The sequence below is a fragment of the Monodon monoceros genome, unplaced genomic scaffold, assembly GCF_005190385.1.
Source record: "Monodon monoceros isolate NGI ecotype Baffin Bay Population unplaced genomic scaffold, NGI_Narwhal_1 Super_Scaffold_13, whole genome shotgun sequence".
Classification (NCBI taxonomy): Eukaryota; Metazoa; Chordata; class Mammalia; order Artiodactyla; family Monodontidae; genus Monodon; species Monodon monoceros.
Genome location: NW_021703769.1, coordinates 47,116,207 through 47,143,619, shown reverse-complemented (window position 1 = coordinate 47,143,619; position 27,413 = coordinate 47,116,207). Strand labels below are relative to the sequence as shown.

Here is a 27,413-nt window from a genome sequence, read left to right as displayed (position 1 = left end):
CTGAGGTGCAGAGGGGAAGCAGAAAGTAGGACAGTGAAGGTTAAAACTAGGGTTGAGTTGGGGTAGACTGGAACAGAGTTGAGATTTTATCCTGAAGGCAGCAAGGAGCCCCTGGGGGTTTATAAGCAGTTTGGGTAAATGGTCAGAGCTCTATGTAGATAACAGGAGAGCAGAAAATTAAAAGGCGGTCAGGAGTTTTCCAAATGCCAGGGCTGAGCAGCTGTTGTGTTACTACCAGAGAGAAAGGACAAAGGGCCCAAGGCTACACCTAAGGCTGAGGCAAGGCAACAGAGAGAATCAGACAGATTTAAGAATCTGGAGCAGGCAGGGTGTGCTTGGTAACTGATTTGATGCTGGGAAAGGCTCTGGGAAGGTGGGTGATCATCGGTGAAACTGAGAGGAGAGTAGTGAAATTAATGGAGATCAAGGGACCAAGGAGGAGAAAGAGGCCTGGGAAGGAAGGGAACAGGCTTGAGCTGCCGGATGCCCACCACCGGGCACTGGAGACTAGGTCTGGAGCTCCAGAAAACTCCCATGGGAGGCATCTTATATTCTCCCACGTATACAGATAGAGCTTGGTTTTGATTCCAGAGATCGCAGACGATTGTAATTCCAAAACAATGGAGCAATACACGTTCAGATGTGATAAAAGCATGAAAGCTAATCTGGCTGCTGAAAAAGATACTCTCCTCCCCCCACCACGCCAGACCAGACTGGGATGTCTTCTGGGTCTTTTAAATTTGTTTTGTTTTGTTTGAGGGTGTGTGTGTGCACAATTTTCTTTGCTTGCTGTTATGGTCATCTAGCTATTAGCTGAGTGTCTTCTCCCAAGAATGTATTTAATTGCTGGGACCTGCTATAGACTTCTTAATCACTGGGGTGAAATTTTATGTTTGCCTCCAGGTAAGAAAAGTTGGTGACAAGGGGAAAGGGTAGAAAGAAAGCAATTACAAAACAGTGTTATGAAATAAGTAGCTCTTCTCTTTGTCTCTTGGTTGGACCTATCAGGAGAGTGGTTTGATATCACCGTGCAGTGTGTACACTGAACAAAACTAAGGAGTGCAATTTACATCTTAGACCTTGTAGAAATGAATATCTATCAGGAAAAATTTCAGGAAAAGCAAAATGCCTTAAGGAAGGGGGCATCTTTTTCTAATTTGCACAAAAATGCTATCGGGCTAGCAGAAGCTTTCTTTTCCTGTTGAAGATGGTTCACTGGTGAGATATGTAAGAACAGTTACATATATTCATTTCACCAAGACATTAGAAGGCTGAAAGGAAACACAATCCATTCATTCTCAAGTTGCTGGAATCCTACTATAGATACCAGCCTGGAATTCAGTCTTTAGCCAGAACAAACACAATTTAAGATCTAATCAGGGTTAAACTCTTGTTACAGTCAAATGCAATGTTCTCTAACCAGAAGAGAGTGTGCAGCATCTCCAGCTTCTGCTTTTATCCTGCGGAGGTGAAGGGCGCTGGAAGATGCCTTGACTCGAGTTCTTTGCTAGGATTCTTGTATCGGTTCCTTAAGTGAAAGATGTTTTCTTACGTGAACACATGGCTTCGTCCGTTTGTGCTGCCAAAACAAGAATACTGCGTGACTTAAACAAGTTATTTCCGACAGTTCACTAGGCTGGGAAGTCCAAGATCAAGGCCCCGGAGTGTGGCCTTGTCATGATTTCCATCCTCTTCAATGATATCCATACTTAAAATACAATTATATATTTCAGTCTCACAGACATTTGGAAAGATACAAGATCGGTGGATTCCTCTGAGGCGGCGGTCACCTCGGTTGTTCAGGGGATGGCTGCTCTGGACAGCTGAGCCCTGACTGTTGAGCTGCTGGCCTGGGCCAGGTCTCCACCTGGATGGCCAGAGGCCTACGGTGAGGGAATGCCTCCCCAAGTAGAGGGTGCCCCCTGCTGTTCAGTGGTGCTGAAGCCACTTTGAGAGTAGGGTCGGGGCTTCCAGTGGATGGGGGTCTCAGGTCAAAGGTCAAAGTACCCTGGACTTTCCTGGAAAGGCCCTGCGAGGTGATTAGTTCAAACCCACGTATTACAGATGGAGAAACTGAGGCCCAAAGAGGTCAAATGTCTTGGCTGTGGTCACAGCTGGTTAAAAGCTGGATTTCCTGACCCGTGCCACCCATCAAGGGGAAATGGAACTTACAACTCCAGTCTCTTTTGCCTTTTTAAAGCCTAAAAACAATTACTCATAAATTTACTGTGCCCATTTCTTATGATTGATACCTTCAACTTCCTATAATGTGAACTATTCACATTTTCAATACATGATTTAAAAAAATCAAATGATTTAAAAAATAGATTTAAAAAATCATTCATTATGTTTGGATCCCAGAGTCTCCCCAGGAAGGAATTTCCTTAAGAATGAAATAGAGGCCTGCCTCTTTCTTTCTTTCTTTTTTTTTTTTTTTTTGCAGTACGCGGGCTTCTCACTGTTGTGGCCTCTCCCGTTGCAGAGCACAGGCTCCGGACGTGCAGGCTCAGCGGCCATGGCTCGGTGGGCCCAGACGCTCCGCGGCATGTGGGATCTTCCCAGACTGGGGCATGAACCCGTGTCCCCTGTATCGGCAGGCGGACTCTCAACCACTGCGCCACCAGGGAAGCCCATATTTTATTTATTTTTAATTTTATTTATTTATTATTATTTTTGGCTGCGTTGGGTCTTTGTTGCTGCATGTGGGCTTTCTCTAGTTGCGGCAAGCGGGGGCTACTCTTCATTGTGGTGCGCAGGCTTCAGTAGTTGTGTCATGCGGGCTCTAGAGCACAGGCTCAGTAGTTGTGGTGCACGGGCTTTGTTGCTCTGCGGCATATGGGATCTTCCTGGACCAGGGCTCGAACCCGTGTCCCCTGCATTGGCAGGCGGATTCTTAACCACTGCGCCACCAGGGAAGTCCCAAGGCCTGCCTCTGTCTAGCCTAGCCATTTCTTTCATTATCTTTCTCCATAGGCCTCAGGTTTTTTAAAATCTACCATACAAAGTGCATATTTAGAGGAAATGTGTTTTCTCACTTTTAGAGGCACAGACACCCTGCCATGTATGAGATGTTACAGTACTGACTGATATTACCAAGTGAAATTCGACGTGTGAAACACTTCAAACAGTGACTGGGACAGTGTGGACTTTCCGAAAATGTTAGCTATCAGGATTGTGTCATCACAGCCAAAAGCCAAGGGGAGAAGGGTATTTTTGTCAGTCTCTGCTGCCTTGTGGAAGATTAGTGTATTGCTTCTATTTGATACCTTGAAGTACTGAAAAAAAAATCTTAAGAGTTCAAAGGATCTTGGTATCTTTGACAGCAGGTACAGACACAGGTATCCGAGGATGCCTGGAGGCCCAGCAGCCCCACCCTGGGGCTGACCGCTGTAAGTCACTGAATCTCCCACCGTGGGGATCACTCTGCTCCTTGATCTAGTCTGTAGATGTGTCTGCCTTGGTATGAAGGGCTTGCCTGTGCAACCCTCCAAACTTGACCACTCGGCTAAAACTAACGTTTCCTGCAAACCTTTTTTTTTTTTTGGCCGTGCCATGCAGCACGGCTTGCAGGATCTTAGCTCCCCAGCCAGGGATCAAACCTGTGCCCCCTGCAGTGGAAGGGCAGAGTCCTAACCAGTGGACCACCAGGGAATTCCCTAAACTAATTCTTTTCCAAGTATATATCTGGAGTCTAGTAAAGGTGTGTTGAATGTATGCAACTGCTTGCTAAAGCCACAGGCTTCTCAAAAAAAAAAAAAAGCTAATTCCATTTATGTGAAGTTCTAGGACAGGAATCACTAATCTAGCGATTGCCTTTGAGGCTGTGGGGATGAGGATTTAGCTGGAAGGGGCACAAGGGAACTTCCTGGAGTGATGGGAACATTCTGTGTCTAGAGAAGGATTTGGGTTTCATGGGTGTCTGCGCTTGTCAAAATTTATTAAATGGCACTCTTAAGATTTGTGCACTTCACTGTAAGTAAACTTAAAAAATGGACTGTAAACAAATATTGAACTTTAGTTAATGACCTGCGTTCTAAAGTGCTTAGGGGTGAACTGATGTCTGTGACTGTGAAATGCATCCAAAAATTCGATGGACTAATGGATGGGCAGATAGCGAGGGGTGTGACAAAAAATATATATGTATATGGTAAAATAGTAACTGTGGTGGGCGTCTGGACATTCCGATTCTTCCAATATTTTGTGTTAGAAGATTTTCACAATAAAATGTTGGGAGGAAAAGAATTAAGATAAATGCAGTCATTTATTATCTCTAATGTTACTCCAGCTTATTCAACTGTCAAGATTCTACATTGGAAAAGGACATTTGTTACAGTTCTAACCAAAGAAGTCTGCAGAGTGGAGAGCTGGTACCTCTCTGGTCCTTTGTCTAGTAACACGGCCGGATGGTAATTACTTGCAGACACATCCCTCTCCCCCATAGTCTGTGCTGCTGAAGCGGGGAATGCAACACATTCACTTAATGAGCCCTGCGAGTGGTGTGTGGTGGGCACTTCATTAACATGTGGAAAGAGCAGGGTTTGGGGGCCAGACAGGGGTTCAGATTTGGATTCTGCAACTTACTGGCTGCTGCCAGCTCCGTTTCTGTGTCCCCATCCACAAGAAGCGGGGAATCTCCATTTGGTGTTCTGAAGGTTCAAGAAGGTAATATGGGCAAAGCACAGTATCTGGCTCCTGAGAAGAGCTTAAAAAAATAGTAGCCTATACCTGAAATTGAGTCATACCTGGGCCATCGGGCCCTCGTGGAACTATTGGAGAACAAAATCCCAAAGGGACCACTAGGTTCTCATCTAGACTGAGATATCTTGTCAACCCATTTCCAGGACTGACCTCATTCAGCTGCTCCTTCTGTAGTTCGCTTTATCCACACCCTCCTGTCATTTACAAGGTGCCTCCAGGGGACTGACAACTGCCATGGGCCCCGCCGGGCCAGGAGCATCTCCCTTCCTGGGAGCTCAGGTCCCCAGGTCACAATCTGCGTCTTGTCAGAATCCCCAGCACTTTCAAGTTTGAAGACGCTAGTCTACATTAGATGAATTTTCTGATGACTCCCAGTTGTTCACTGGTAATAAATCTCATTGTCTCTACCAGGGCTTTACTCCTGTATATTACTTCTTATTGTCCCTAATTTCTTCCTTCTTCAGGATCTGCTCTTTCCTGACGCTGGCACTATTGTCCTTAAAAAAAAAAAATCTGATCACGATGCTCAGTCTTTTGTTTTGTTGTTCTGGTTTGCTTGGGACCTACCCATTTTTTTTGTTGTCTTTTTTTTAAACTTTTTATTGGAGTATAGTTGATTTACAATGTTGTGTTAGTTTCTGCTGTACAACAAAGTGAATCAGTTATACATATACATATATTCAGTCTTTTATAGATTCTTTTCCCATATAGGTCATTACAGAGTATTGAGAAGAGTTCCCTGTGCTATACCGTAGGTCCCTGTTAGTTATCTATTTTATGATGCTCAGTCTTGCTTAACTATGAATATGGTTAAAAAGTTAACTTATTGGGCTTCCCTGGTGGCGCAGTGGTTAAGAACCCGCCTGCTAATTCAGGGGACACGGGTTTGAGCCCTGGTCCGGGAAGATCCCACATGCCGCAGAGCAGCTAAGCCCACACGCCACAACTACTGAGCCTGCACTCTAGAGCCCACACGACACAACTACTGAAGCCGTCACGCCTAGAGCCCGTGCTCTGCAACAAGAGAAGCCACCGTAATGAGAAGCCCGCGCACTGCAACGAAGAGTAGCCCCCGCTTGCTGCAACTAGAGAAAGCCTGTGTGCAGCATAACAAATTAATTAATTTATTTATTTATTTATTTATTAAGGGACAATCGGCTTTTCTGAAAATATTAAATATATGGGTACATGGATGCATTATTTAAATTAAAAAATAATATATCAATGAAGTTCCTTTTCTCAGTAATTAGATATTGTGCTGTTATAATTTTATAAGCTCACCAGTGGACAGGATTGAGTACGGACACCTCAGCCAGGCAGGCGAGGAAATCCATGGAGCCCCCGCCTCCATCATCATTCCTGCCTCCTGTCACCCACCCGCCACCCGCTTCGTGCTTCATTGTCCGAGCTCCCCCAGTCCTCTGCACTTCCGAATGGCTCTGGTGATACTGGGATCAGGGGTTTGAGCTTCCCCATGTCTCATTGCTACCTGGAAATTCTGTATTTTCTCTTTTAAGATAGCATCCTATTTAAATGCCTAGTGCTGATTGGAAAATCATAACTTGGTAACCATCACAGTAAAGACTGGTTTAGGCAAGAATCATCAATGAATGTATGGTCTTAAAGTGTCTCCCCAGATACGGTCTTCAGTACAAGGCAGAAATCGAGCGGCACCAGATGTGATGCCCCGTGAAGATCACAATTCCACTCAAGTCAGTGCTGGTTCCAACCATGTGGGAGCCTCAGGTAAACCCCAGTAAGAAATGGTCAGCTACCAAAAAGAAGCCCTGACCCTTCAAGAATGTTGTCACAAAAGATAAAAACACAACTGTGAAATACTCCAGATTAGAGGAAGTTAGGGACATGACGACTAAACTCAAATCCTAGACTGGATCCTGTGCTAGAGTAAGGCCATGTTATAAAACACACTCTTGGGTCAGTTGTCAAACTGGAGTATGGATGGCAGGTTATATAAAATATTGCATCAGTGTTAAATTTACTGAACCAGGTAACTACTGTGGTCGTGTAAGAGAATGTCCTTGTTCTTAGGAAACACGCATTGACAGAACTAAGGGTCTATGGTGTGTGCAACTTACAGATGGTTCAAAGAAGAAAAAGGAGAGAGAGAGAGAGTGTGCGGGTGCTTGCTCACTTGGAAAAATTAGAGAGAAACCCTGGAGGAAATTGTTAGCAATAAGTGAATCTGGTAAAGGCAGTATTGGTGTCCTGTGCACTATTTTTGCAACGTTCTGTAAGCTTAAAATTATTTCCAAATAAAAGTCTAAGGTTTAAAATATGTATTTTTACAGATTAAAAAAAACATTCAACTCAATGACATGTTTCTCTAAGCAAAGGTAAATCACATACTACCAATAACAACACACACCTATTCTCAACTGTACAAAAACATGCAGACCTACCCTGGGGAGATGTGGAAAATCACGTCTTTGTTGTCAGGTCCATTCCTAAGGCAAAGGTCAGCTCTCCCTCTCTTGTCTTTTCTGCATCAACGGTTTAAGCTGCTCAGTAGGTCAGTTTTAAGTTGTAAGGGAAGCCATAATCACCCAGTGATACCAGGTGGCTGTTATTCTCAAGCACCACCCCTCGGTATGGGTTCTTCCCAGCAGGACCCCTCAGCCTTCACACCTCTTAGGTGAAATCCACATCACATCCCTGAAGACCAGCGTGGATTAAAAAAAAAAAAAAACAAAACACAACCTAAAAGTTGAGAATGATATTTTACTCGGTGGACATCCTGAGGATTTAAGCCCGGGAGACAGCCTCTCAGATGGCTCTGAAAGAGTGTTCCATAGAGGTAAGGGAGGAGCCAGGATATATAGGAGTTTTTGAAGAAAAAACAAACAAACAAACCAGGTAGTCAGAACATCAAAGATTCCTGTTATTTAAAGAAAAAACAGACATCTCCAGTTAATGAACTTAGCACTTTTCTATGTATGGGAAGATGCAAGAGTCTAGGCACCTTGAAATCATTCCTTTGATATGCACCCAACTACCTAGGGCCAGTACCCTTTTTTCTCCATCCTGAATCGCCTCAGGGTGCACAGTTGGGAGGGGCTGCAGTGGCCAAAACAGCCTTTGTTTACTGATCGGGCAGGTGACTTCCTTGACTTTCTTTGTCCACGTAGCTAATGTGGACTAAAAATGCCACCTGCCCGATCAGTAAACAAAGGCTGTTGTGGCCACCAAGGCATCAGCCACTGCAGCCACACCTCACCCACCACGGTGCACCCTGAGGGGCCTCAGGATGGGAAAGAACAGGATACTGGTCCCAGATAGCTAAGGTGCGTAGCAAAGGAATGATTTGAGTGAACCCAGACTCTTGCATCTTCCCATACATAGAAAAGCACTAAATTTATTAACTTGATGTCTGATTTTCTTTAATTAACAGTAACTTTTGATGTTCTGACTACCTGGTTTTTGTTGCAAAACTCCTATATATCCTGGCTCCCCCACTCCCTCTTCGGAGCAGTCCCGCAGAGCTAACTGAGAGGCTGCCTCCTAAGCTTGAAGTCCTCAGAAAGTCCGCCTGATAAAACATAATTCTCAACTTTCAGGTTGTGCATTTTCAGTCGACACTAATTTCTTGGTGAATGACTAGTCGTAGGGTGGGGCAGAGAGGGATGTGGAGAGAGGGTCCAAGTCAGACTGGGCACTTTCTCCAGGGCAGGGGCTGAATGGAATTCATTACGAACAAGGCAGCTTCCGGGCAAGAGAAGGGGATGGATTCAGCCTCCAAGAGCTAAAAAGGAATTTTAGGAAATTCTTGTCTCTCCCTGGCTTTCCGGGCCATGTGAATATTTTCTTGGTCTTCCTAGAGGACAAAATTTCAGAAAGCAAATCTGAGGAAAGTAAACAGAACCGAGAAGGTGCCCTAGTGGAAACGCCCTTCCACAGTGAAGTGGGGTGTGTTCTTCAGCTCCCCAGTTGAGGTATCCCAGATAGCACCAGTGCTGCCCCATTTTCAGGAAAAGACCCAGAGAGCTGTGGACAAAAAAAGAAAAAAAAAATATGGCGCCTGCCATTCCAATAAACAACGAATGTTGCCTGCAGTCAAGGCGTCAGTCTCTGCAGCCACACCGAGGGTGCACCCTGAGGGTGCGCCCTGAGGGGACTTCAGGATGGAGAAAAACAGGATATTGGCCCTAGATAGCTAACGTGCCATATCAAAGGAATCATTTCACTGAGCCCGGACTCTTGCATCTTCCCATGCATAGAAAAGTGTTAAATTCATTGAGATATGTGTTCTTTTGTGACTAGTGGTCATCTTTTGAGGTTCAACCACGCGTTTTTTCCAGCAAAAACTCCTATATATCCTGGCTCCTCCCTTACCTCTTTGAAACAGTTCCCCAGAGCTAGCTGAGCGGCTGTCTCCCAGGTGTAAGCCCACCAAATTTAACATAATTCTCAACTTTCAGGTTGTTGTCTTTTTCCGGTACACAGAGCGAAGACTATGAGGGGATCAGCCCCAAGCTATGGTCTATCAGTGAGGCTCCTGTCCCCCCACTAGATGGATGAGAGGCTGCCCATAAATCTGTGGACTCCACACAGGGACAAGACCTCAGGGAGCACAGAGGGATGTTTCGGTTGCGGACATGGGCTGGAACCCGCGTCTGCCTCCTTCGGCCGTGAGATCCCGGTAATATGCCTCGTCTCTCCCAGTCTCAGTAACCACCCCCGCCATGGGTTTAAGTGAGTTCAAGGGTTATGTGAACTGGTGGACACCACGCCTGAGCGGCGCTCACGGAGCGCGGGCACAGCCTCGCTTCCCCGCAACTGGAGCGGGATAGACCGCACGTCCCAGCGCCACCCACCGGCGCCCACCCCAGGAGCCAAACGGAAGCTCCCCTTAAACGTCACTTCCGCCAACCGAGGAGGCGGGCTCGGCACCGGATGCGGAAGTCACTGCAGGGGTGAGTGGGGAGGGTAGTCTCTGAGGCGGAGGTGTTAGAGAAAGGGGTCAGTGCACGGAGAGAAGCTACATGCTTTCGCTACATGCCTTCTCCACGTGGTTTGAAGAAAAAAAACAGGGGGAATCCGGGCGCCACAGTGGCCATTCTCTGGTGGCCGGAGCATGTCACCCAGAAACGGCTCACTCAGAGGCCAGTGGGAGCGCCTGGCGGGCGGCGCGCTTGATGGCGCCGAGCATACTGGGAGGTGTGGTCCCGGCGCGACCCGAAGATTCTGGGTAGTGTAGTCCTGGCGTCCTGCTGGAGTGGCCCCCGAGCTGGTGGCTCTAGTGACCCCTTGTTCTTTGGTGGCGCTGGTGAGTGTGGCTCCCTCGGGCCCTCGCTGCAGCCGTGCCCTTCCCCGCGCAGAAAGGTAAGTCCTGAAAGACTGGCCTGCGGGCTGGGGCTGGAGACGGTTCGGGTGGTGGGGAGAGGTGGTGGCGGCGGGGACGCGCTGTCGTGGCTCAGGCCGTGCCCTGCCGGGTGTCACATTTGGGGATGTGGGCGCGCATCTCCGAGGGACGTGGGTGAAGCCCAGACGCGATGCCCAGTGGTGGTGGCTGCTGGGCTCCGGCCTCCTCCTAGGTTCGGCCTTGGCCGAAATAGCGGTATTGGGAGAGGCGGTCGCTCATGCCACGAGTCCCCGGGTTTAGGGGTTTGAGTAAGTAAGCTTTGGGGGCCTTATGTTTCCGAGGGGGTGACAGGTGCCAGCAGGCCCCGGTGCCAGGTGTCTTGAGTTCTGGTGGGTGGGAGCTGGTAGTCTTCTTTCGGGCCCGGCTACCCCTCGGCTTTGCTGAGGCCTCCCGCGGATGGGCGGCCGGCGTGGGCCAACGCGCCCGGGATGGGCTGGGTGTGGAGTGGCCATTTTGGCGCGATCTTGCGGGGTGTGTGGGGGGGTGTCTCAGTTTGGCTGGTCGCCCCTGGGTTTGGGACTTGGAGGAAGAGGTCGTCTGGGGCCCACCGAGCAAGTTTTTCAGAGGTCCTGGAAACCATCATTGATCACGGGAATCAAGGATTTAGACATCTCTGGTGTGGCCCGGCTTTGGGATCTTACGTTCCATTTTAAATTTTTATTACGGAGAAATTTTAAAGGGAAATAAATAGAACTCCGTAAATCCATCACGCAGACTTAACCCTTATCACCTCGTGAACAATCTTGATTCATCTCAGAATGATACACTGAGAATCCTTACAACCCACAGAGGTTCGCTGTCACTGCCCTGCTTAAGAGCCTGGCCTCCACGGCCAGATTTCATCCAGACTCTGTCACCTTATAACTGTGTCACCTTAGGCAAGAGACTGACCTCACTGTGCCTCGGTTATCTCATCTGTAAAATGAAAATAATAAATCTTACTTCACTGGGTTGTGAGGCTAGAATGAGATTAAACTCATCCAGCGCCCGGAACAGTCTTCGGTATATACTAAGTGCCCAGTGAGTGTGAACTTCCCTAGTAAAGATCAGCGGTGAGAGAGGATCAGCTAAGGCCCGGTGTTCTAGCCTACATTCCAGCTCTGTTCCCAGCAAGCTGCCCGCAGTCTTTTCTTCTGTGTCAGGTCCCTTCCTGATGCCTTTAAGAAAGAGGAAACCCTACCCTGCTGGAGCTTGAGAGTTTCCAGCGACTCTCCTGAACCTTTCGGTTCTCATTCTGCCCCCTGTGGCTCCTGCCTGCCCAGAGAGGACTGCCTGGTGGGCCAGGGGAGGACCCTGGGCTCCTGACAGCCCAGCCTCAGGTGGGGACCGTTTGCCTTTTGCCTGCTGGACCATGGGTGGGTTTCCTTCGCTCAACTTTGACATCTTGTGCCTTGTAATGCCCCATCCCGGGATCAGGGCCCCAGCTGGTTTCCCCAGGAAGCAAGGCCTGTTGTAAGGGTGGCCATTTTCACAGGGACTGTTCTTCAGACCCAGCGTCCTCCTTCACTACCCCTCCATCCTTGCGCCAGCGCTCCGTCTCAGCGTTTATTCAGACCTGCTCACTCCCGGGGCTTGTCCGCCGTGAAGGCCTCGGCCTTCTGGTCTTGTTCCGTCCAGTGCCCTCACTGCCTTTTTGTCCCAGGCCTGTCATTTCACACACAGTTACCTCAGAAGTCCTTACACATACGGACTTCTCGTTGTAATATAACCACAATTTCATCATTACACCCAACAAAATTAATAGTTCCTTTTCCAGTTGTTTTAAAGTTTCTTTCAGTCAGAAGAGCTCTGGTCAGAGACAGGAGAGGGAGATGTATGTGGAATTCGGTGTGGTGGTTTTCCCTGTCTCTGCCCCTCTCCCCACATTTCTTCTAACCTTGCAGATCTGGTTAACATCTCCAACTTCTGCCCTTGGTACAAGCTGGGCCTCTTTGTTCTTTCCAGACTTACCTCCTGTTCGGTGGCTGCCGTGTTCTCTCCCCTTTGCTGTGCGCTGGATCCCCTTCTCCTTCCCCGTCTCCACTCCTGCAGCGCCCTTGCTCCTGCCTCTTCTCCACCTTCTTCTCCCTCTGCCCCCCCCTTCCCCCACCGCTGCCTCTTGAGTTGGGCACCTGAGGTATAAATACTGATCTTGCCATTCAGCCTGCTAGAAAGGGACCTTTCTAATCGTTTGCTTCTGTCCCCACTCCAAAGTCAGACTGCCCAGATTCAAATCTCAGTTTCACCATATCTAGCTGTGTGGCCCTGAGCATGTTACGTTGCCTCTCTGAGCCTTCTGTTTCTCGTCTGCCAAATGGGGATCAGAATGGTGTCCACCTGACAGGGATGTTGGGTGTGATAACCCTAGCCATGCGGTTAGAGCGCCTAGTACATAAATACTCAGTAAGTGTTCGTTAGAATTATTATTAATGCTTCCAACTTGTTCTCCATGTCACCCTTTCAGTGTCCTCCCCTACTCCCCACACTCGTCAGACCCTGCTTTACAGCTGCATGGAAACTTATTCCATTGTCTGCTTTTGTTTCTCCGTACCTCTCTGCTTGAGCATCAACTCCTGTGATGAGCTGGGACGCGCTCCCCCGGCAGAGCACGCTGCACGTCCCCGGCAGTATTCCCGGGCTCCCATTCGCTGTGGGATGCTTGACACATCAGGACCCCAGGGCTCAGGCTGTGTCATGACTGTCCAGCTGTCCCATTGGACTGGGAGGTGGTTCTTTGACGGTCGGGTGCCTCATCTTGTGCTTCTTGAGCCACTGATAGAGTTCCTGGGACCGGGTTAAATGAGTGCCGGGTTAAGTGAGACTACGTGAGTGATGCATGGTGAAGACATGAGTGTCATCCTTGCTGGAAGGATGGAAGTTCCCATGGGGAGTCTGATTGGAGAGTGCGCTGTGGGCATTAGTGGAGTGAGCCCTGAATAGCGAGTTAGTGTGGACTTGATGTGGGTGCGGGAGGGACCCAGTAAAGGGTCCTGAGCAGAGCAGGGACCACAGTTTCCCTCCAGCTCTTGCCCTGCAGCTTTCGTCCCCTTCAGAGCTAAACTCCTTGAAAGAATTCTCTTTTCTTGCTGTCTCCGTTAATATCCTTCCATTGCCTTTTAAATATTCCAGTAAGGCTTTTCAGCTTTACCCACTAAAAAATATTCTTTGTCTAAGTTACCACTGAGCTTCCTGTGGCTAAATACCAGTCCATGCTCAGCAACATTTTACATAGTTGCATTCATCTTAGGATCTCCTTTCATGTTACTGTCCCTGGTTTCCAGGTTTTCCTCCTACCTCATAGGCTGCGCCTCCTCTGTCTCCTTGGCTGGCTTCTTTACTCCCAGACCCCCTGTGGAAGGCCCCGCTTCAGCTCCATCTCTCCTTGGTGGCCCCGTCCACTCTCAAGGCCTGAGATGCCATCTCTCTGAGGTTCAGCCAAGATCTCTGCCTTCAACTCCAAATCCCAGTCTCCTGTCTACTTGGCATTTCCACTTGGGTATCTCATGGGCATCCAAACCTGATGTGTCCAACAACAAACTCTGATCAACTCCTGTAAACGTGCCCCGCGCCCGTGGAGGATGGACAGTTCTTTCAGGGAGTTCAGCTGTAAAAGGGAGCAGAGACATGGCAACGCCTTCAGCTTCCTCAGGCTCAGAACTTCGGAGTCGTCCTCGACTCCTTTCTTGCTCTTACGCTCCATATCCCCAGTAAGCAGCCTCCGCCGCTCCTGCTGTGGTCCGGGCCACCACCTCACCTGGATGGTCATAGCCCTTGAGTGATCTCTCTGCTTCCTTCCTTGTCCCTCTCAGTACAGCTGTATTAGTCAGTTCAGCAGGCAGGTCATGCATTTGCTCAAAGACCTCCAGTGGCTTTTCACCTCAGTCAAAGTCAGAACCTCCCCCACTCAGTGTCAGTCACTGCATACCAGCCACAGTGAACTGTCTCTGTGCCTTGACTGTGCCAGGCCGACTCTCGCCTCAGGGCCTTTGCACTGGCTGTTCTCTTGCATGTGATGCTCTCTTCAAAGTTACTCACTTGGCTCATCCCTCACAGCCTTCAGATTTTTATTCAATCATCTTCTCAGCAAGGCCTTCCTAACCACTATTTAAAATCTCAAAACCCCGTCTCTTTTGTGTTACTTCTTTTCTGCTTCCCTGCTTTATTTTCTTTATCTCACTCATTACTTTCTGATCTGGTGTGTGTTTTATTTGTTAATTTAATATGTCCATCTTCCTTCTCTAAACTTGCATGTCAGTGAGGGCAGATGTTTTTGTCTTTGTTCACTTCTGTATCCCCAGGGTCTAAGATAGTGTCTGTCGCACAGTAAGAGCTTAGGACATTTTTAATAAGCAATCCAGCCATGTGTAGGTGGAGCTAATTCTGGGAGGAACGGGTCAGGCTGGCCGGGATGTCGGGAGATGGTCTGCAGAGCCTCTCACAGGAGGGACTGTCCCTTCCCCACATGGGGTTGGGGTGGGAGGCATAGAGAGTTCTTGGAGGTGGACTCAGTAGGCCTTGGTAACTGGTGTGATTTGGCAGGAAGAGAAGTACACCTGGTGCCCGAGTCAGCATGTGGGTGATGGGAAGGGTGCTTCTGTCATTAACGGAGCTGAAGAAGGCAGAGGCACAGCATGTCTGTGAGGGCTTTCATTATTGATTGCTGCACAACAAGCTCCCCAAGACCATGGCGTAGAGGAGCCACCATGTTATCATCTCTCCCAGTTCCTTCGGTTAAATCCGCTGGGCAGTCCTTCTGCTCCATGGGAGCTATAGATCCAGCTGAATTTTCCCCCAAAGTCACTTGTGGACTCTTTTGGGTTGGACCATCCAAGACGGTTCCGTCACACATCTGGTGCTTTAGTGGACTGGCTGGAAGGCTGGGGGCACCTGGGCCCCACACTCTCTCTTCGTGGAGTATCGGGGCCTCTGCTTCTGTGTGGTCCCGCCAGCAGGGGAGTTGAAGTTCTTAAAGTGGCATCTCGGGCCTCCTGAGAGCATAAGCTGTGTAGCCTTCTTAAGACTTAAGCCTGTGGGACTTCCCTGGTGGTCCAGTGGGTAAGACTCCACACTCCCAATGCAGGGGGCCTGGCTTCAATCCCTGGTCAGGGAAGTAGATCCGACATGCTGCAGCTAAGACCCAGAACAGCCAAAATAAATAAATAAATATTAAAAAAAAAAAAAAGACTTAAGCCTGTAACTGACACAGTGTCACTTGTGCCACATTTATTGGTTAAAGTAGGAATGAGGTCAGTCTGAAGGAGCTCCCAATGTTTGAAGTTGAAATAATTTGAGCAGCAAAATAGTGATAATATTCTTTTTATTTTACTTTATTTTTTCACATCTTTATTGGAGTAAAATTGCTTCACAATGTTGTGTTAGTTTCTGCTGTACAACAAAGTGAATCAGCCATATGTATGCATATGTCCCCATATCCCCTTCCTCTTGAGCCTCCCTCCCACCCTCCCTATCCCACCCCTCTAGGTCATCACAAAGCATTGAGTTGATCTCCCTGTTCTGTGCAGCAGCTTCCCATCCATCCATTTTACATTTGGTAGTGTATATTTGTCAATGCTACTCTCTCCCCTCATCCTCTTTTATTTTTTTATTGGAGTATAGTTGCCGTACAATGTTGTGTTCGTTTCTGCTGTACAGCGAAGTTATCAGTTGTACATATGCATATATCCACTGTTTTTTAGATTCTATTCCTATATAGGTCATTACAGAGTATTGAGTAGAGTTCCCTGTGCTATATAGTAGGTTCTTTTTAGCTATCTATTTTATATATAGTAGTGTGTATATGTCAGTCGCAATCTCCCAATTTATCCCTTCCCCGCAACCTTTCCCCCCAGTAACCATAAGTTTATTTTCTGTATCTATATCTATATAGATATATAGATATATAGATATATCTATATCATAAGTTTATTTTCTATATCTATGACTCATTTCTGTTTTTTAAGTTCATTTGTACCATTTTTTTAGATTCCACATATAATAAAGTGATAATATTCTAATATAACCCATAGGATAAACTATAAATCCACACTGAAATAAATAAGAAGGGACAACTCTTGCTTACAGAAGAATTCCAATTAATTAATTAATGAATTAATTTTTCATATTTATTTGTTTGGTTGCACCGGGTCTTAGTTGCAGCAGGCAGGCTCCTTAGTTGCATCATGCAAACTCTTAGTTGTGGCATGCATGTGAGATCTAGTTCCCTGACCAGAGATCGAACCCAGGCCCCCTGCATTGGGAGCATGGAGTCCTATCCACTGTGCCACCAGGGAAGTCCCCAGTTAATGAATTTAGAATGAAAGAGGGAAATAGAACATTGTCATTTGGTCAACACCACAGTAATAATTGTTGCAGACAGGTCCCATAAAATTATGCTGAAATTAGTGGGTGCAAGATTGAAGAGAAATAGGTTATTTGTATAATCTCAAAGTATCTCTCCCAAGATACATATTAATTATAAAGGGAAAAAGAGTGACTTTGCAATGGAGAAAGCCAGCAGACACTGCCTTAACCAAGTGATCAAGATTAAGGTTAACATCGTCAATAACGAAACATATCAATATCACGAACCCCTTGATAGGGTGCACTGAAAAAGACACATGACTTCTGAGGAATTCTAGCCCCAAATGAACTAATATCATTCTAATCATTTTTTAAAAATCAGATAAACCAAAACTGACAGATGTTGTTCAAAAATGTCACTTTCATGAAAGAAGGGACTGTCACAGATTGGAGGAGATGAAAGATATATGACAGCTAAATGCAATGTTGGAAGCTCAGTTGATATCTGGACCAGAGGAAGGACAGGACATTAGTGGAAAAACTGTTGAAATGTGGTTAAAAGTTGTAGTTTAGATAATAGTATTATATCAATGTTAATTTCCTGGTTTTGATCATTGTATTTTGGTTTTCCAAGATGTTAACATTAGAGAAAACTAAGTGACGGTTATATGGGAATTGACATTTTTGCAACTTCTTTTTAAGTCTAAAATTAAAAATGAAAAGTTTTATGGATTCATCAGTCTTACATTGAATTGGATATTGGAAGAATGAGAGTTGAATTTTGTTAAAGAATATTTCAGCATGTATAAATGCAATCATGATTTTTCTTCTTGGATCTGTTCATTAATATAGTGTATTATAGTAATGGATTTTCTAATATTGAACCAGTCTTACGTTTCTGGGTAAATCCCACTTTGTCATGGTGGAATATTTTCTTATTGCTTTGAATGATGGTATATTTTTGCCATGCATTTAATGTGGTAAAATATATATAATATAAGATTTACCATCTTAACCCTTTTCAGTGTATAAGTTCAGTAGCGTTAAGTACATTCATATTGTTGTGCCACCATCCGCACTCTCCACCTGCAGAACTGAAACTCTGTACCCATTAAACAGTAACTCTCTATTTCCCCTTCCCCCCAACTGCTCTCAACCTTCATTCTGCTTCCTGTCTCTATGGATTACTCTAGGTACCTCATATAAGTGGTATCATACAGTATTTGTCCTTTTGTGTTTGGTTTGTTTCACTTAGCATCATATCTTTAAAGTTCATCCATGTTGTAGCATGTGTCAGAATTTTTTTTGAGGCTGAATAATATTCATTGTATGTATATACCACATTTTGTTTATCCATTCATCTATTGACAGACACTTGGATTACTTTCACATTGTAGCTGTTGTGAATAATGCTGCTCACACAAGTGTACAAATATCTGTTCAAGTCCCTGCTTTCAATTCTTTTGGGGAAATACCCGGAAGTGGAACTGGTAGATCATATGATAATTTCTTTTTTTTTTTTGATAATTTCTATTTTTAATTTTTTGAGGAACTGCTATATTATTTTCCATAGTGGTTGCACCATTGTACATTCCCCCCAGCAATGCACAAGGGTTGAATGACAATTATGAAAAGTCTGATGGAAGTCTGGTATATTTTTTGCCTAGAATCACTTAGGATTTTTGTTGTTATTCTTCAAAGTCTGATAGTTTTTCCAGTAGATACCTTGAAGTTGTTGGTTGTGAGTCAATTTTTCCCTTGTACTCTGTAAGCCCTTTCATATTTAGATTCAGGTCATTTTTTAAAAAAATTTTGTTGGAGTACAGTTGATTTACAATGTTGTGTTAGTTTCAGGTGTACAGCAAGGTGATCCAGTTATACATATACATATATTCATTCTTTTTTAGATTCTTTTCCCATATAGGTTATTACAGAGTATTGAGTAGAGTTCCTTGTGCTATACAGGAGGTCCTTGTTGGTTATCTATCTATATCTATCTATATATTTTATATATAGTAGTGTATGTATGTTAATCCCAAGCTCCTAATTTACACCCCCCCACACATTTCCCCTTCGGTAACCATAAGTTTGTTTTTGAAATCTGCGAGTCTGTTTCTGTTTTGTAAATAAGTTCATTTATATCATTTTTAAAAATTAGATTCCAGGGGCTTCCCTGGTGGCGCAGTGGTTAAGAATCCGCCTGCCGGTGCAGGGGACACGGGTTTGAGCCCTGGTCCGGGAAGATCGCACATGCCACGGAGCAACTAAGCCTGTGCACCACAACTACTGAGCCTGTGCTCTAGAGCCTGTGAGCCACAACTACTGAGCCTGGGCACCACAACTACTGAAGCCCACGTGCCTAGAGCCCGTGCTCCACAGCAAGAGAAGCCACCGCAGTTAGAAGCCCACGCACCGCAAGGAAGAGTAGCCCCCACTCGCCGCAACTAGAGAAAGCCAGTGCACAGCAATGAAGACTCAACGCCATCAAAAATAAAGAAAATAAATTAAAAAAAAATTAGATTCCACATATGAGTGATATCACATGATATTTGTCTTTCTCTTTCTGACTTACTTCACTTAGTATGATTATCTCTAGGTCCATCCATGTTGCTGCAAATGGCATTATTTCATTCTTTTTTATGGCTAATAGTCCATTGTGTATATGTACCACATCTTTTTTATCCATTCCTCTGTTGATAGACATTTAAGTTGCTTCCGTATCCTGGCTACTGTAACTAGTGCTGCAGTGAACATTGGGGTGCATGTATCTTTTCTAATTATGGTTTTCTCTGGATATATACCCAGGAGTGGGATTGGTGGATCATATGGTAGCTCTATTTTTAGTTTTTTAAAGAACTTCCATACTGTTCTCCATAGTGGTTATACCAATTTACATTCCCACCAATAGTGCAAGAGGGTTCCCTTTTCTCCACACTCTCTCCAGCATTTATTGTTTGTAGATTTTTTGATGATGGCCATTCCGACCGGTGTTAGGTGATCCTTCATTGAAGTTTTGATTTGCATTTCTCTGATAATTAGTGATGTTGAGCATCTTTTCATGTGCTTTTTGGCCATATGTATGTCTTCTTTGAAGAAATGTCTATTTAGATCTTCTGCCCATTTTTTGATTGGGTTGTTTTTTTGACATAGAGCTGCATGGGCTGCTTGTATATTTCGGAGATTAATCCCTTGGCGATCGCTTCATTTGCAAATATTTTCTCCCATCCTGTGGGTTGTCTTTTCATTTTGCTTATGGTTTCCTTTGCTGTGCAAAAGCTTTTAAGTTTAATTAGATCCCACTTGTTTATTTTTGTTTTCATTTTCATTACCCTAGGAGGTGGGTCAAGAAAGATATTGCTGTGATTCAAGTCATCTATTTTTGAAGTTTTCTTGGGTTACAGTTTTAAATATTAGTTCTGTTCCCTCCCCACCCCCACCCCAACCCTTTTTTGGTTTATTTCTTTGTTTTCTTCTGCAGGAGCTGCAATTATACAAATGAAATTCTTTGTTTGTCTGCTTTCCATTTCAATCATTTTTTCTCTAACTCTTTTTACTTCTTTCTTTCATTTTCATCTCATCCTGTTAACCTTCAGTGGCCATCATGTTTTCATTTCACTCTATTCTTCCTTGGTGTCTTATAATTTAGTCTTCATTTCTTTCTTTTTTTTTGGCTGTGTGGTTTACAGTATCTTAGTTCCCTGCACTTATTTACAAAACAGAAACAGACTCACATATTTCAGAAACAAACTTATGGTTACCAAAGGGGAAGTGGATTGATAATTGATTCTAATGGCCAATTTTTGTCCTTCATTATTGCTTTAGGTTTCTCTGGTTTTGTTCACAATGCAATGTTTTTTCTGTGTATACTTTTTGCTTTTTAAAAGAAAAATCTTAAAAATAAAGGAGGCAATAGCATAATGAATGTCCTTATGTGCATCATCTTGATTTAACACTTGTTTATATTTTGCCATATTTGTTGCATCTGGGTTTTTGGTTTTTGGGTTCCTTTGGTGTTTGAGAATTTTTTATTAATGGAAAAATTTCAAACATATTCAAAGCAAGGAAACTATAATAAAACCCCAGCTTTAACAGTAATCACTGTGTAGCAATCTTGGGAGGGGGGTGGTTTGTCCAATTTTTCCTGAAGTGTTTTTGTTTGTTTGTTTTTATAAATACATTTATTTATTTTTGGCTGTGTTGGATCTTCATTGCTGCCCGTGGGCTTTCTCTTGTTGCGGCCGCGGTGCGTGGGCTTCTCATTGTGGTGGCTTCTCCCATTGCAGAGCCACGCGCTCTAGGGCTCAGCAGAGCACAGGCTCTAGGGCTTATGGGCTTAGTTGCTCCATGGCACATGGGTTCTTCCCGGACCAGGGCTTGAACCCGTGTCTCCGGAATTGGCAGGCGGATTCTTAACCATTGTGCCACCAGGGAAGCCCTCCTGAAGTGTTTTTAAAAGCAATCCCATGGGTCATTTCATCCATAAATACTTCAGTGTATATTTTTTAAAAAAACAACCACAATAATACCATTTTCACAGCCCCTCAAATTAATAATGATGTGTTAACATCTATAGTCAAGTAGAGAGCCTGAAAAACGTCCTTCTACATTTAGTTTGTTGGGATCAGGAGAGTTTGGGACCAAACCTACCGAAGGCCTGACTCTGAACTTTTTTCCAGGGCCCTGGTAAAAACCAGACTGTTACACTTCCACCGTGCCACCCCTCCCCCAGCTGTGGGGTTGGAGAGCAGACCCTGCCTCGCTCACTGGGAGAGCATTTCCAGCTGACACCCTTTAATTTCTGCTTTCCTTACACGGATCTGCCTTCTGAGATATCATCCTTTAGTGATACCAGGAAAAATGGCCACAGGGTCCTGGGAAGCCAGGGTAATGGTGAGTGTTTCCTGCATTTCCACACTGGCTGTCGCAGGATGGACACAATCCTTTCTCTTGTCTTGACCACCTTGTTGGCACCTGGCAAAGTCCAGCTCTAGTCCTGGAAGTGTAACTTATCTTACCTGCAGCCTGTTTGACCCATGACTTGGTCAGTTTAGGAAGTTACCGTCCCTGGAAATATTACCCGTGGAAAGGCACAGGATCAGAAAAGATGCAAGAAAAACCTTTAGTTTACACCTCAGATTGAACCCTGGCACGGAGACACACTACAACAACAAAAACAAAAACCAAGCAAATCTGGGGAATCTGAGTTCCAGAGTTGCCTTACTATAAGATTCAGATATCCCATTTTCAATAATAAAAAAAATCACAAGGCATACAGAGAAACAGGACAGTATAGCCCATTCTGAGGTTAAAACATAGATCAATAGAAATGACCCCCAATGAAGGCCAGATGGTGGGCTTACTAGACAAAAGACTTTAAGAGAGCTGTCAGAGCTAATGGAAAACATGAACGAGGTCAAGAAAACAATGTAAAAACAAAATGGAAATGTCAGTAAAGAGATAGAAAACATGAAGAGGAACCAAGAAGCTTAATGAACTCTAAGTAGGATAACCTCTTAAAAGAGACCCACACCAAGATACATTATAATCAAGCCAAAGGCAACAGAATCTTGAGAGCAGCAACAGAGAGCTCAGAACTTAATCACAGATGTATGATCAGGTGATTTTCAACAACACTACCAAGACCATTCCATGTGGAAAGGACAGTCTATTCAATAGACACTGCTGGGAAAACTTATACCCACATGGAAGAGAATGAAAATTAACTCAAAATGGATCAAAGACCTAAAAAGGTAAGAGCTAAAACTGTAAAACTCTTAGAATAAAACATTGAGGAAAAGCTTCATGAAGTTGGATTTAGTTATGATTTGTTGGGTAATAACACCCAAAGCCCAGGCAACAAAAGAAAAAATAGATAAATTGGACTTTATCAGTTAAAAACTTTCGTGCATTAAAGAGTGTATATTTGCAAGTCATATATCCGATAAGTAATTAATGTCCAGAATATATAAAGATCTCAGAGAGCAACAACAAAAACCAAACACCCCAATTCAAGAACCGTCAAAGGACTTGAATAGACGTTTTTGCCAAGAAGATATACAGATAGCAAATAAGCACATAAAAAGATGGTTACTGTCACTAATCATTAGGGAAATGCAAATAAAGACCACAATGAGAGATCATTTTATACATTTCACATGATGGCTATTACCAAAAACTCAGAGGGCAGCAAGTGTTGTCAAGGATGTAGGGATACTAGAATCCTTTTACATTGTTAGTGGGGATATAAAATGGTGTGGCTCCTGTGGAAAACAGTACAGTGTTTCCTGAAGAAAATGAACATAGAATTACCATTTGATTCAGCAATTCAACTTCTGGGTATATACCCAAAAGAACTGAAAGCAATTTGTATGGTAGTATTATTCACAATAGCTAAAAGGTGGATACAAACCCAGTGTCCGTCAGTGGAGGAATGGTATATAAATACAGTAGAGTATTTTTTAGCCTTAAAAAGGAGGAAGTTCTGAGTACATTCTTCCACATGGCTGAAACTTTTTTTTTTTTTATTGTAGTATAGTTCACAATGTTTTGTTTCTGGTGTACAGCACAGTGATTCAGTTATACATATACATGTATCTATTCTTTTTCCAATCCTTTTCCCATTTAGGTTGTTATAGAATACTGAGCAGAGGTCCCTGTGCTATACAGTAGGTCCTTGTTGGTTATCTATTTTAAACATAGTAGTATGTATATGTCAAACTCCCAATTTATCCCTCCTCCCCACCTTTCCCTTTTGGTAACCATCTTTGTTTTCTAAGTCTGTGAGTCTGTTTCTGTTATGTAAATAAGTTCATTTGTGTCATTTTTTTTTTTAGATTCTGCATATAAGCAAAATCGTATGATATTTGTCTTTCTCTGTCTGACTTACATCACTCCAGGTCCATCCACATTGCTGCACATGGCATTACTTCATTCTTTTTTATGGCTGAGTAATATTCCATTGCATATATGTACCACATCTTCTTTATCCATTCATCTGTTGATGGACATTTAGGTTGCTTCCATGTCTTGGCTGTTGTAAACAGCGCTGCAGTGGACATTGGTGTACATGTATCCTTTCAAACCATGGTTTTCTCTGGATATGTGCCCAGGAGTGGGATTGCTGGATCATACAGTAGCTCTGTTTTTAGTTTTTTAAGGAACCTCCATACTGTTTGCCACAGTGGCTGCACCAATTTGCATTCCCACCAACAGTGTGGGAAGGCTCCCTTTTCTCCACACCATCTCCAGCATTTATTGTTTGTAGACTTTTTGATGGTGACTAGTATGAGGTGATATCTCATTGTAGTTTTGATTTGCATTTCTCTAGTAATTAATGATGTGGAGCATCTTTTCATGTGCCTGCTGGCCATCTGTATGTCTTCTTTGGGGTACATGGCTGACACTTGAAGACATTATGCTAAATGAAATAAGCCAGCACAAAAGGACAAATACTGTATGATTCCACTTATTTGTGATACACAGACTAGCCAAATATTGAATACATGGAGACAAAGTAAAATGATGGTTGGTTACCAGGGTTTGTGAGAAAGAGGGAGTCAGGGTTTAATGGTTACAGTTTCAGCATGGGATGATGAACAAGTTCTGGAGATGGAAAGCGGTGGTGGTTGTACAACAGTGTCAACATACTTAATGTACTGAAATATGCACTTAAAAATGGTAAAAGTAGTAAAATGTTTCTGTATATTTTACAATAAAAATTTAAAAACTACAGGCTGCTACTACACTCGACCTATTCTGTATTCTACCACTAGGTGACTTTTATTCCTCCCAAGTGGTCCTGCTTCCCATGATTCAGGCTCTCTCTCTTTCTTGGCCCACAGTGTCCTCTGCTTTGCTCCCCACACGCCTCATCAGGAATACCTGGCACCTTCCTCTTCCCTTGATTCCTGCCCTTCCCTCAAGACCAAGTTCCTGGGCCTCTCATGAAACCTTTCCTGATGTCTATATTCCAGTGCACTCTCCATTTTGAAATAGTGTTGAGGTAAAGATAGTAAAATGGGGCAGGCGGATGAGAATGGCACATAGAGATGAATTTGTAGACCAAGTAGCCAAGAACGTCCACGCTGAGCATCCACAGTGTGGGACGGGAAGTTTAACGGACTGTTACGCACATTTCGTAAGTGAGAAAACAGAGGTGCTAGTTGACGGCGGGGTGGGCCCCAAACCAAGGCAGTAGGGTTCAAGTTCATGCTCTTTACCACTCGCTGCTTGTGCCTCTCAGGCCAGGGAAGGCCGAAGGGGCCCCATGGGATTGAAGGGAAGGACTGAGTTGTATTTGGTCTTTGCCATAATTGAATTGTACTAACTTCATTCTGATGCTTCAACATTAAAACCATTGTTCAGGGCTTCCCTGGTGGCCCAGTGGTTAAGAGTCCGCCTGCCAATGCAGGGGACATGGGTCCGAGCCCTGGTCCGGGAAGATCCCACGTGCCGTGGAGCAACTCAGCCCATGCGCCACAACTACTGAGCCTGTGCTCTAGAGCTCGCGAGCCACAACTACTGAAGCCCACGTGCCTAGAGCCCGTGCTCCACCATAGGAGAAGCCACCCAATGAGAAGCCCACGCACCACAAAGAGTAGCCCCCACTCGCCGCAACTAGAGAAAGCCCACGTGCAGCAACGAAGACCCAACGCAGCCAAAAATAAATAAATAAACAAATAAGTAACAGAACCAAAGCTTAAAAAAAAAAAACATTGTTCAGACTGTTCTTTTAAATTCTTAAAGTCTGTTGCTTTACTGTTGTTTAATTTTTATGTTATTTGCTCTTCCCTCAGCCTAGATTTGCTCTTGTTATTTGCTCTTCCCTCAGCCTAATGTTCCCGAAAGTTAAAGACTCCATTTTTTGGTAGGTATTCTCCAAAACAGCCTATTCAGTATCTCGAATGTGTAGGTTAAGTGCCACTGCCCCGATAGTGACAGGGGTTAAAAGTCTTGGAACACAGAGCACCAGGGTCAAAGACAAGATCTAGATATCTCGCCTACCTCTCCCCGGGCAGCCTTCTGCCTGCCCCTGCCCCTGAGTCCTGGGCAAGGCTGGCTCCTGGGTGAGCAGGGCTGTATTCTGTGTTACAGGCACACATGGCATTCAGAGATGTGGCTGTGGATTTCACCCAGGAGGAGTGGATGCTGCTGAGCCCTGCTCAGAGGTCCCTGTACCGGGAGGTGATGCTGGAGAACTACAGCAACCTGGTCTCGCTGGGTAAGCCTGGCATCTCTCAGGACCCGTATCCCAGCTGCTGGGTACTTTAGGCTGTGCTTGAAGCAGCTGTCTTGCTTTCTGACTTTGCCTTTGGGTTGGACTCAAAAGCAGAGACACTCTGTTCCCTCTTTCCCCAGAGAAGGTCTGATTTTGTAGAATTGAAATGTGTAGAGGTGTGTGTGTGTCTGTGTGTTGTGTATTTGTGTTGTCTGCATTTCTAGGCCTTTTCTCCCAGTCTCTTGGGTAAGCATGACATGTCTTCCTAGTTATTATCTTCTTTTAAATGAGGGAGTTGTTCTCTCCCCAGGATGGAGTAGGGTCAGTGACCTGTCATCCTGGTTTCCCCTCCCCTGCAGAGAGCTCCCCACTCTCAGGTCTTTCCCACCACCTTTTGAAATTCCCCACCCAGTGTGGCTCTGAGTTCAAGAACTGGCTTTTGAGCCTGTAACCTACAGCCATCTTGTTTTCTTTTCCTATGAGCAGGGATTCCATTTTCTAAACCCAAACTCATCACCCAGCTGGAGCAAGGGAAGGAAACCTGGAGAGAAGAGAGAAAATGCCCACCTGCCACCGGCCCGGGTGAGTGGGGAACACTGGGCAGCTCGGGGTTGGGGGCGAGAAGGCCTCGCTCAGGTGCTGGGGAGGGAGGCTGTTGTGCTGGCCCCGGGGCCACCCTGTGTGCTGCCCGCCGTGTGACCTTCCAGCCCTTCATCTGCACTCGAGCTTTCCCTTTTTGCCCTCTCTGCCTCACTCAGTTCTCTCCCACATTCATAGGCTTCTTGCTCTTGTTGCTATATTTTAAAAGATCAAGCGAGAATGTGGAAGTAAAACTGAGTGAGCTGAAGAAAAAGGCAAGCCCAGTGGGAGGAAGGAAGGCTATAAAAAGCCAACTGGGAGATTGAAATGGAATTCTAAAAAAATTCTAAGAATGGATTTCACCCAGGAGGGTGAAACTTTAAAGGGTTATGTAAATACCTATATAATCCTCAGTTTTGTCTCTTAGCCCCCAAAGCCTAAACTAGTTACTATTTGGCCATTTAAGAAAAAGTTTGCTGACCCCTGCTCAAAGGGATTACAACATACAGCCTTCACTTTTCCTTTTCTACTTATTCTGGATACCACTTTATGTAAAATGTAAGAACAGTGCAATTGCACACTTCAAATTAAACCTTTTCCCCACTTGCTTTATTCTGTAGTTGTCATTTGTACTGCCCCTCTATACCTTCTAAACTCCCTAATACAATGTTAAAATATTTGTTTTAAACACTCATACGTATTTATTTTTTAATCAAGAGAAAAAGTGTTTTTATACTCATGCAGATAATTTACCATTTTCTTTGCTCTTATTTTCCTGAAGATTTGAGTTTCTACCTGATAGCATTTTAGTTGTCTAGCATTTCTTGTACGTGTGGCAGTGTATTCATTTAAATTTTGTTTTTCTGAATGTGTATTTCATCTTCATTCTCGAAGGATATTCTCACTGGATATAGAATTCTAGATTGGTTTATTTTTTCACTCCTTTAAAGATACTGTTCCCCTGTTCTGGCCTCTACTGTTTCTGATGAGAAATCAGCTGTCATTTACACAATTATTACCTTCGTTTTTTGGTTACTTTTCTTTTTAAACCTCTGGCTACTTTCAGAGTTTTCTGTGTATGTTTGGTGTTCAGCTCTTTGACTGTGACGTAACTGAGGAAACATGCTTTTCTTTGTATTTTCCCTGCTTAGGGCTTGCTGAGATTTTTGAATCTATAAATTTATGGCTAGAGCCAAATTTGGGGAATTTTTGGACATTATTCTATCATGGTTTTTGTTTTTTTTTTTTTTTTTTTTTTGG

At 44.5% G+C, this 27,413-nt stretch overlaps 1 protein-coding gene across 1 annotated transcript in view; it reads left to right on the top strand.

Moving 5' to 3' along the window:
* The first annotated feature begins 9,661 nt into the window (after nt 1-9,661).
* Nucleotides 9,662-27,413, top strand: part of ZNF133 (zinc finger protein 133) — a 31,297-nt gene continuing 13,545 nt past the window's right edge. Inside the window, 4 exon segments of the mRNA XM_029221970.1 lie at nt 9,662-9,887; nt 9,890-10,038; nt 25,451-25,577; nt 26,061-26,156. Of these exon segments, the coding sequence (XP_029077803.1) occupies nt 9,791-9,887; nt 9,890-10,038; nt 25,451-25,577; nt 26,061-26,156 (469 nt within the window). The 5' untranslated portion in view covers nt 9,662-9,790.